The sequence below is a fragment of the Oncorhynchus kisutch genome, linkage group LG15 (assembly GCF_002021735.2).
Source record: "Oncorhynchus kisutch isolate 150728-3 linkage group LG15, Okis_V2, whole genome shotgun sequence".
Lineage (NCBI taxonomy): Eukaryota > Metazoa > Chordata > Actinopteri > Salmoniformes > Salmonidae > Oncorhynchus > Oncorhynchus kisutch.
Window position 1 is genome coordinate 80,688,180 of NC_034188.2, and position 12,192 is coordinate 80,700,371.

The 12,192-nt window shown below is 37.7% G+C and overlaps 1 protein-coding gene and 1 long non-coding RNA gene across 2 annotated transcripts in view; both read left to right on the forward strand.

Annotated features, from left to right (window-relative positions):
- The first annotated feature begins 342 nt into the window (after positions 1 to 342).
- LOC116353650 (uncharacterized) lies at positions 343 to 6,930 on the forward strand. Its single transcript, XR_004203198.1, has 3 exons — positions 343 to 619; positions 830 to 970; positions 6,824 to 6,930. It is a non-coding gene; the product is annotated as an uncharacterized LOC116353650 (long non-coding RNA).
- A 4,335-nt stretch (positions 6,931 to 11,265) lies between these two features.
- naalad2 (N-acetylated alpha-linked acidic dipeptidase 2) overlaps positions 11,266 to 12,192 on the forward strand; it is a 27,765-nt gene continuing 26,838 nt past the window's right edge. Inside the window, exons 1-2 of the mRNA XM_031791442.1 lie at positions 11,266 to 11,276; positions 11,370 to 11,567. Of these exons, the coding sequence (XP_031647302.1) occupies positions 11,266 to 11,276; positions 11,370 to 11,567 (209 nt within the window). The remainder of the gene's footprint in view (positions 11,277 to 11,369; positions 11,568 to 12,192) is intronic.

Genomic DNA, 12,192 nt, shown 5'->3' on the forward strand with positions numbered 1-12,192 from the left:
TTTGAAAAATGGGTTAGGTCTAGTTTAGGCAATAGGCTACTAGTGCCTCACTGTGGCTATAACCCCCCACTGCAATTTAGAAGATAGATTGCCACCAATCGCACCCAAAAATAAGTTGACAGTGTCATTTTTATCTGTTGTTCACAATCACCACTATAAATCACTAGCATGGGTGTACAGCTATGGCGGGGCTTGAACCAGAAACTGTGCACGAGTCTACAGGCTTATATATAGCCTACTCAGACCTGTGCCATGAAGGTCGAGACCTTTTTGCAGAGGCAATTGTGCGCACACATACTACAGGCAGGCACCGTTGCACCTACTACTCACCTGTGTAATTTTACGACTGCTACGTTAGGTTAGGCAGGCAGAAGTCTGAATCAGGTCTGTGCCTGCTGCTGACGGAGTGTCACTCTTGGAACGTTTCCCCAGCGCACATTCCAGAGCTTCACGCTCGAGCCCACCGCATGAAAGAGGCACAGGCTGCACGCAGCTGTCCTGGAGCTGCGCAGAGGCCGGACTGGGCGCAAGGGGTCAAGCGCGACCGCAGGCTGCACATGAGTGTGGGAATATGTCACAGAACTATTTATATAAACTACGAGAAACTCAGACAAACGAGGTAATTATATGATAATTAAGCTGAAAATGTCATTTATAGTTGTAGATATAGGCCTACTGCAGTAAACTCTCCACTCTCCTCCACCCCTTTCTACTCTCGCTCTGTATATTCTCTCTTGGACACTTTTGACTGTCCCCCCTCCTCTCTCTCTCTCTCTCTCTCTCTCTCTCTCTCTCTCTCTCTTTCTCTCTCTCTTTGCTTTTCACACAGATGCACTCCATTATCTTGTTGAATGCGGTCGGTGTTTCGGAGTGTTACCAAGCGGGACAATGAAAACCGAAAGCAGGCTCGTGCAGTGGATATGTTGGCTCATCGTTATAACGTCGTTTTTCCTGACCGGGTTTATAATAGGTGAGTTATAATGACATTTTACGCGCTGATTATCCATAAGTTAAACACATTTTAGGAAGTTAAAGTTTCCTTTTACTGGCGAATGATAGTGGTAGTGGTATTGTAACCTTGTGTTACTTTTGCATTTCATAGTGAAGTTTGTAATAATGCCAAGTTTATGAACTATAATATGCATCTGTCTGAGGCAATTGTTTTATTTTTTGGTGAACCCGGAGAAAGGAATGTTATAGTTCGCAAAGCATCTTTTCAAACGTCTGAAATCGCAGTGTGTTTCTACTAACAGTCTGAATAAGAAAAAGTAGTCTTAACACAGGGTTACAAAAACGCTTATTGTCTTGTCAAATAACACGTTCCTCTATTGAGGAATCAACATAGTAGAGTTGGATAAACGCATACGAGTGACCATATGTTACTACATTCCTCAGTCAGCTCTGAGATGAACTGTGACCTACAGTTGAAGTCGGGAAGTTTACATACACCTTAGCCAAATACATTTAAACTCAGTTTTTCACAATTCCTGACATTTAATCCAAGTAAAAATGCCCCGTTTTAGGTCAGTTAGGATCACCATTTTATTTTAAGAATGTGAAATGTCAGAATAATAGAAGAGAGAAGGATTTATTTCAGCTTTTATTTGTTTCATCACATTCCCAGTGGGTCAAAAGTTTACACACACTCAATTAGATATTTGGTAGCATTTCCTTTAAATTGTTTAACTTGGGTCAAAGGTTACGTGTAGCCTTCCACAAGCTTCCCACAATACATTGGGTGCATTTTGGCCCATTCCTCCTGACAGAGCTGGTGTAACTGAGTCAGGTTTGTAGGCCTCCTTGCTCGCACACGCTTTTTCAGTTCTTCCCACAAATTTTGTATCGGATTGAGGTCAGGGCTTTGTGATGGCCACTCCAATACCTTGACTTGGTTGTCCTTAAGCCATTTTGCCACAACTTTGGAAGTATGCTTGGGGTCATTGTCCATTTGGAAGACCCATTTGCGACAAAGCTTTAACTTCCTGACTGATGTCTTGAGATGTTGCTTCAATATATCCACATACTTTTCCATCCTCATGACGCCATCTATTTTGTGAAGTGCACCAGCCCCTCCTGCAGCAAAGCACCCCCACAACATGATGCTGCCAGCCCCGTGCTTCACGGTCGGGATGGTGTTCTTCCTCTTGCAAGCCTCCCCCTTTTTCCTCCAAACATAACGATGGTCATTATGGCCAAACAGTTCTATTTTTGTTTCATCAGACCAGAGGACATTTCTCTAAAAAGTACGATCTTTGTCCCCATATGCAGTTGCAAACCGTAGTCTGGCTTTTTTATGGCGGTTTTGGAGCAGTGGCTTCTTCCTTGCTGAGCGGCCTTTCAGGTTATGTCAATATAGGACTTGTTTTACTGTGGATATAGATACTTTTGTACCTGTTTCCTCCAGCATCTTCACAGGGTCTTTTGCTGTTGTTCTTGGATTGATTAGCACTTTTCGCACTAAAGTATGTTCATTTCTAGGAGACAGAACGCTTCTCCTTCCCCAAGCGGTATGACGGCTATGTGGTCCATGGTGGTTATACTTGCATAATATTGTTTGTACAGATGAACGTGGTATCTTCAGGCGTTTGGAAATTGCTCCCAAGAATTAACCAGACTTGTGGAGGTCTACAATTTTTCTTCTGAGGTCTTGAATGATTTCTTTAGATTTTCACATGATGTCAAACAAAGAGGCACTGAGTTTGAAGGTAGGCCTTGAAATACATCCACAGGTACATCTCCAATTGACTCAAATTAATTAGCCTGTCAGAAGCTTCTAAAGATATTTTCTGGAATTTTCCAAGCTGTTTAAAGGCCCAGTCAAATGAGTGCATGTAATCTTCTGACCCACTGGAATTGTGATACAGTGAATTATAGGTGAAATAATCTGTCTGTAAACAATTATTGGAAAAATGACTTGTGTCATGCCCAAAGTAGATGTCCTAACCAACTTGCCAAAACTATAGTTTGTTAACAAGAAATTTGTGGAGTGGTTGAAAAACAAGTTTTAATGACTCCAACCTAAGTGTATGTAAACTAGTTTTAATGACTCCAACCTCAGTGTATGTAAACTAGTTTTAATGACTCCAACCTAAGTGTATGTAAACTAGTTTTAATGACTCCAACCTAAGTGTATGTAAACTAGTTTTAATGACTCCAACCTAAGTGTATGTAAACTAGTTTTAATGACTCCAACCTAAGTGTATGTAAACTAGTTTTAATGACTCCAACCTAAGTGTATGTAAACTAGTTTTAATGACTCCAAGCTAAGTGTATGTAAACTAGTTTTAATGACTCCAACCTAAGTGTATGTAAACTAGTTTTAATGACTCCAACCTAAGTGTATGTAAACTAGTTTTAATGACTCCAACCTAAGTGTATGTAAACTAGTTTTAATGACTCCATCTTAGTGTATGTAAACTAGTTTTAATGACTCCAACCTAAGTGTATGTAAACTAGTTTTAATGACTCCAACCTAAGTGTATGTAAACTAGTTTTAATGACTCCAACCTATGTGTATGTAAACTAGTTTTAATGACTCCATCTTAGTGTATGTAAACTAGTTTTAATGACTCCAACCTAAGTGTATGTAAACTAGTTTTAATGACTCCAACCTAAGTGTATGTAAACTAGTTTTAATGACTCCAACCTAAGTGTATGTAAACTAGTTTTAATGACTCCAACCTAAGTGTATGTAAACTAGTTTTAATGACTCCAACCTAAGTGTATGTAAACTTCCGACTTCAGCTGTACATGTATTTTGGAAAAGACAGGAAGGCACAATTATCCACTTCATGAATGTGTGTGATTGTGTGTGTGTGTCAGACTTTCACAGTTATGCCAGAGTCTACTACTCCACAAGCACAGTTCACATATGCTGTCCTTTCTGCCTTGTCTGTTACTAGCGTCATAACACATGACAGACACACACACACACACTAAAAGTTCAATTACTACAGTAAGGTGTTACGCAATAACAGTATTTCTCTGGCGTGGTGTATTGACCTTGAAACAGCTATAGTAAGTAACCTATTGGAGCATCAGGCCCCGGACCAACAGGCTCAGAGACAGTTTCTACCTTCGGTCTATACAACTGTATTTAACTGTGTGCAAGCTGTCCACCTGCACAAACACTACCGCTCAGAAGTTTGGGGTCACTTAGAAATGTCCTTGTTTTTGAAAGACAACCACATTTTCTGGCCATTAAAATAACCTCAAATTGATCAGAAATACAGTGTAGACATTGCTAATGTTGTGAGCGACTATTGTAGCTGGAAACGGCAGATTTTTTATGGAATATCTACATAGGCGTACCGTGGCCCATTACCAGCAACCATCACTCCTGTGTTCCAATTGCACGTTGTGTTAGCTAAGCATCCGAGTCGCCTCTTCACTGTTGACGTTGTTTCAAAAGCAAGGACATTTCTAAGTGACCCCAAACTTTTGAACGGTAGTGTACCTGTCGTCCACCTGACTATTTGCACAGACTCTCTGCATTCACACTTCACACACACACACATACACACACACACACACACACACACACACACACACACACACACACACACACACACACACACACACACACACACACACAAACACACACATACACACAAACACACACACACGCAAACACACACACACACACAAACACACACACACACACACACAAACACACACACACACACACGTAAACACACACAAACACACACACACACACACACGCAAACACAAACACACACATACACTCTCACACACCACTGCTGTCTGTGTTTATTATATATACTACTGTTGCTCCACTCACTATTCTCTTTATTTCTCGTCTATAACACTGAGTCGTATTCACAATACATTCTGTACATTTTACAAAATGTCCATCTTTTGTTATTACTTTCTTTTTAAAATACTTTGTCTACTTTGTGTATACTTTGTTATTATTAACAATGTTATTGTGTTATTATTGACAGTGTTATTGTGTTATAATTGACAGTGTCATTGTGTTATAATTGACAGTGTTATTGTGTTATTATTGACAGTGTTATTGTGTTATTATTGACAGTGTTATAATTGACAGTGTTATAATTGACAGTGTTATTATTGACAGTGTTATAATTGACAGTGTTATAATTGACAGTGTTATTATTGACAGTGTTATAATTGACAGTGTTATAATTGACAGTGTTATTATTGACAGTGTTATAATTGACAGCGTCATTATTGACAGTGTTATAATTGACAGTGTTATAATTGACAGTGTTATAATTGACAGTGTTATTATTAACAGTGTTATTGTGTTATTATTGACAGTGTTATTGTGTTATTATTGACAGTGTTATTGTGTTATTATTGACAGTGTTATTATTAACAGTGTTATTGTGTTATTATTGACAGTGTTATTGTGTTATTATTGACAGTGTTATTATTGACAGTGTTATTGTGTTATTATTGACAGTGTTATTGTGTTATTATTGACTGTGTTATTGTGTTATTATTGACAGTGTTATTGTGTTATTATTGACAGTGTTATTATTGACAGTGTTATTGTGTTATTATTGACAGTGTTATTGTGTTATTATTGACAGTGTTATTATTGACAGTGTTATTATTGACAGTGTTATTGTGTTATTATTGACAGTGTTATTGTGTTATTATTGACAGTGTTATTGTGTTATTATTGACAGTGTTATTGTTGACAGTGTTATTGTGTTATTATTGACAGGGTTATTGTGTTATTATTGACAGTGTTATTGTGTTATTATTGACAGTGTTATTGTGTTATTATTGACAGTGTTATTGTTGACAGTGTTATTGTGTTATTATTGACAGTGTTATTGTGTTATTATTGACAGTGTTATTGTGTTATTATTGACAGTGTTATTATTGACAGTGTTATTATTGACAGTGTTATTGTGTTATTGTTGACAGTGTTATTGTGTTATTATTGACAGTGTTATTGTGTTATTATTGACAGTGTTATAATTGACAGTGTTATAATTGACAGTGTTATAATTGACAGTGTTATTATTGACAGTGTTATAATTGACAGTGTTATTATTAACAGTGTTATTGTGTTATTATTGACAGTGTTATTATTGACAGTGTTATTGTGTTATTATTGACAGTGTTATTGTGTTATTATTGACAGTGTTATTGTGTTATTATTGACAGTGTTATTGTGTTATTATTGACAGTGTTATTGTGTTATTATTGACAGTGTTATTGTGTTATTATTGACAGTGTTATTGTGTTATTATTGACAGTGTTATTGTGTTGTTATTATTGACAGTGTTATTGTGTTATTATTGACAGTGTTATTATTGACAGTGTTATTGTGTTATTATTGACAGTGTTATTGTGTTATTATTGACAGTGTTATTATTGACAGTGTTATTGTGTTATTATTGACAGTGTTATTGTGTTATTATTGACAGTGTTATTGTGTTATTATTGACAGTGTTATTATTGACAGTGTTATTGTGTTATTATTGACAGTGTTATTGTGTTATTATTGACAGTGTTATTGTGTTATTATTGACAGTGTTATTGTGTTATTATTGACAGTGTTATTGTGTTATTATTGACAGTGTTATTGTGACTGCTGTAGTCTTACTGCTTGTTTATGATTTATTGCAATGTTGAGGACGTGCGCAAGCATTTCATTGCACAGTTTCATTTCATTCATTCATCATGTATCATGTATCCTGTGCCTATGAATAATAAACTTTGATTTGATTTACAGGGAGAGTGATACTGAATCTGTCCATCTGTCAGTCAGGGTGGTGTGTTAGTTTATATAACATAACATGCCTGTGTGTGTGCATACCAGGCTGGTTTGCAAGGCCCACCAGCACAGACACAAGCCATGATGCAGGGTCCAGACGTCACCTGAGAGAGTTTCTGGATGAGATGCGAGCAGAGAACATCAGAGATCATCTGAGGTACACAATTCTAGAAACCCTGTTCCTCCACCACACACCTAGGACACACCTAGGAAACACCTAGGACATACCTAGGACACACCTAAGACATACCTAGGACACACCTAGGACACACCTAAGGCATACCTAGGACACACCTAAGACATACCTAGGACACACCTAAGACATACCTAGGACACACCTAGGACACACCTAAGACATACCTAGGACACACCTAAGACATACCTAGGACACACCTAAGACATACCTAGGACACACCTAAGACATACCTAGGACACACCTAAGACATACCTAGGACATACCTAGGAAACACCTAGGACACACCTAAGACATACCTAGGACACACCTAAGACATACCTAGGACACACCTAAGACATACCTAGGACACACCTAAGACATACCTAGGACACACCTAGGACACACCTAAGACATACCTAGGACACCCCTAAGACATACCTAGGACACACCTAAGACATACCTAGGACACACCTAGGACACACCTAAGACATACCTAGGACACACCTAAGACATACCTAGGACACACCTAGGACACACCTAAGACATACCTAGGAAACACCTAGGACATACCTAGGACACACCTAGGACACACCAAAGACATACCTAGGACACACCTAGGACACACCTAAGACATACCTAGGAAACACCTAGGACATACCTAGGACACACCTAGGACACACCCCTAGGACACACCCCTAGGACTATTAATGCTCAGTCCTCCTCCCGCTCTCATCCTCCTCTTCTTTAATTTCAATCATTTAGCAGACACTCTTAACCAGAGCGACTTACAGTAGTGAGTCATTTAGCAGACACTCTTAACCAGAGCAACTTACAGTAGTGAGTCATTTAGCAGACACTCTTAACCAGAGCGACTTACAGTAGTGAGTCATTTAGCAGACACTCTTAACCAGGGCGACTTACATTAGTGAGTCATTTTGCAGACACTCTTAACCAGAGCAACTTACAGTAGTGAGTCATTTAGCAGACTCTCTTAACCAGAGCGATTTACAGTAGTGAGTCATTTAGCAGACACTCTTAACCAGAGCGATTTACAGTAGTGAGTCATTTAGCAGACACTCTTAACCAGAGCAACTTACAGTAGTGAGTCATTTAGCAGACACTCTTAACCAGAGTAACTTACAGTAGTGAGTCATTTAGCAGACACTCTTAACCAGAGCGATTTACAGTAGTGAGTCATTTAGCAGACACTCTTAACCAGAGCGACTTACAGTAGTGAGTCATTTAGCAGACACTCTTAACCAGAGCGATTTACAGTAGTGAGTCATTTAGCAGACACTCTTAACCAGAGCGATTTACAGTAGTGAGTCATTTAGCAGACACTCTTAACCAGAGCAACTTACAGTAGTGAGTCATTTAGCAGACACTCTTAAACCAGAGCGACATACAGTAGTGAGTCATTTAGCAGACACCTCTTAACCAGAGCGACTTACAGTAGTGAGTCATTTAGCAGACACTCTTAACCAGAGCAACTTACAGTAGTGAGTCATTTAGCAGACACTCTTAACCAGAGCAACTTACAGTAGTGAGTCATTTAGCAGACACTCTTAACCAGAGCAACTTACAGTAGTGAGTCATTTAGCAGACACTCTTAACCAGAGCGACATACAGTAGTGAGTCATTTAGCAGACACTCTTAACCAGAGTGACTTACAGTAGTGAGTCATTTAGCAGACACTCTTAACCAGAGCACTTACAGTAGTGAGTCATTTAGCAGACACTCTTAACCAGAGCAACTTACAGTAGTGAGTCATTTAGCAGACACTCTTAACCAGAGCAACTTACAGTAGTGAGTCATTTAGCAGACACTCTTAACCAGAGCGATTTACAGTAGTGAGTCATTTAGCAGACTCTCTTAACCAGAGCAACTTACAATAGTGAGTAATTTAGCAGACACTCTTAACCAGAGCGATTTACAGTAGTGAGTCATTTAGCAGACACTCTTAACCAGAGCAACTTACAGTAGTGAGTCATTTAGCAGACACTCTTAACCAGAGCAACTTACAGTAGTGAGTCATTTAGCAGACACTCTTAACCAGAGCGATTTACAGTAGTGAGTGCACACATTTCTACTTTTCCATACTGGTCCCGTGTGGGAATCAAACCCACAATGCTGGTGTTGCAAAGCGCCATAATCTACCAACTGAGCCACAAGGGACCCCTTCCTCTCTCTCTATGTCTCTCTCTATGTCTCTCTCTCTTTCTCTTGCTTTCTGTCGCTCTCTTTCTCTCTCTCTCTCTCTCTGTCTCTCTCTCTCTCTCTCNAACACACACATACACACAAACACACACACCGCAAACACACACACACAACACACACACACAACACACACAACACAAACACACACACACACACACGTAAACACACACACAACACCTAACACACACACACACACACGCAAACACAAACACACACATACACTCTCACACACCACTGCTGTCTGTGTTTATTATATATACTACTGTTGCTCCACTCACTATTCTCTTTATTTCTCGTCTATAACACTGAGTCGTATTCACAATACATTCTGTACATTTTACAAAATGTCCATCTTTTGTTATTACTTTCTTTTTAAAATACTTTGTCTACTTTGGTATACTTGTTATTATTAACAATGTTATTGTTGTTATTATTTGACAGTGTTTATTGTGTTATAATTGACAGTGTCATTGTGTTATAATTGACAGTGTTATTGTGTTATTATTGACAGTGTTATTGTGTTATTATTGACAGTGTTATAATTGACAGTGTTATAATTGACAGTGTTATTATTGACAGTGTTATAATTGACAGTGTTATAAATTGACAGTGTTATTATTGACAGTGTTATAATTGACAGTGTTATAATTGACAGTGTTATATTGACAGTGTTATAATTGACAGCGTCATTATTGACAGTGTTATAATTGACAGTGTTATAATTGACAGTGTTATAATTGACAGTGTTATTATTAACAGTGTTATTGTGTTATTATTGACAGTGTTATTGTGTTATTATTGACAGTGTTATTGTGTTATTATTGACAGTTTATTATTAACAGTGTTTTTGTGTTATTATTGACAGTGTTATTGTGTTATTATTGACAGTGTTATTATTGACAGTGTTATTGTGTTATTATTGACAGTGTTATTGTGTTATTATTGACTGTGTTATTGTGTTATTATTGACAGTGTTATTGTGTTATTATTGACAGGTTATTATTGACAGTGTTATTGTTTATTATTGACAGTGTTATTGTGTTATTATTGACAGTGTTATTATTGACAGTGTTATTATTGACAGTGTTATTGTGTTATTATTGACAGTGTTATTGTGTTATTATTGACAGTGTTATTGTGTTATTATTGACAGTGTTATTGTTGACAGTGTTATTGTGTTATTATTGACAGGGTTATTGTGTTATTATTGACAGTGTTATTGTGTTATTATTGACAGTGTTATTGTGTTATTATTGACAGTGTTATGTTGACAGTGTTATTGTGTTATTATTGACAGTGTTATTGTGTTATTATTGACAGTGTTATTGTGTTATTATTGACAGTGTTATTATTGACAGTGTTATTATTGACAGTTATTGTGTTATTGTTGACAGTGTTATTGTGTTATTATTGACAGTGTTATTGTGTTATTATTGACAGTGTTATAATTGACAGTGTTATAATTGACAGTGTTATAATTGACAGTGTTATTATTGACAGTGTTATAATTGACAGTGTTATTATTAACAGTGTTATTGTGTTATTATTGACAGTGTTATTATTGACAGTGTTATTGTGTTATTATTGACAGTGTTATTGTGTTATTATTGACAGTGTTATTGTGTTATTATTGACAGTGTTATTGTGTATTATTGACAGTGTTATTGTGTTATTATTGACAGTGTTATTGTGTATTATTGACAGTGTTATTGTGTTATTATTGACAGTGTTATTGTGTTGTTTATATTGACAGTGTTATTGTGTTATTATTGACAGTGTTATTATTGACAGTGTTATTGTGTTATTATTGACAGTGTTATTGTGTTATTATTGACAGTGTTATTATTGACAGTGTTATTGTGTTATTATTGACAGTGTTATTGTGTTATTATTGACAGTGTTATTGTGTTATTATTGACAGTGTTATTATGACAGTGTTATTGTGTTATTATTGACAGTGTTATTGTGTTATTGACAGTGTTATTGTGTTATTATTGACAGTGTTATTGTGTTATTATTGACAGTGTTATTGTGTTATTATTGACAGTGTTATTGTGACTGCTGTAGTCTTACTGCTTGTTTATGATTTATTGCAATGTTGAGGACGTGCGCAAGCATTTCATTGCACAGTTTCATTTCATTCATTCATCATGTATCATGTATCCTGTGCCTATGAATAAACTTTGATTTGATTTACAGGGAGAGTGATACTGAATCTGTCCATCTGTCAGTCAGGTGGTGTGTTAGTTTATATAACATAACATGCCTGTGTGTGTGCATACCAGGCTGGTTTGCAAGGCCCACCAGCACAGACACAAGCCATGATGCAGGGTCCAGACGTCACCTGAGAGAGTTTCTGGATGAGATGCGAGCAGAGAACATCAGAGATCATCTGAGGTACACAATTCTAGAAACCCTGTTCCTCCACCACACACCTAGGACACACCTAGGAAACACCTAGGACATACCTAGGACACACCTAAGACATACCTAGGACACACCTAGGACACACCTAAGGCATACCTAGGACACACCTAAGACATACCTAGGACACACCTAAGACATACCTAGGACACACCTAGGACACACCTAAGACATACCTAGGACACACCTAAGACATACCTAGGACACACCTAAGACATACCTAGGACACACCTAAGACATACCTAGGACACACCTAAGACATACCTAGGACATACCTAGGAAACACCTAGGACACACCTAAGACATACCTAGGACACACCTAAGACATACCTAGGACACACCTAAGACATACCTAGGACACACCTAAGACATACCTAGGACACACCTAGGACACACCTAAGACATACCTAGGACACCCCTAAGACATACCTAGGACACACCTAAGACATACCTAGGACACACCTAGGACACACCTAAGACATACCTAGGACACACCTAAGACATACCTAGGACACACCTAGGACACACCTAAGACATACCTAGGAAACACCTAGGACATACCTAGGACACACCTAGGACACACCAAAGACATACCTAG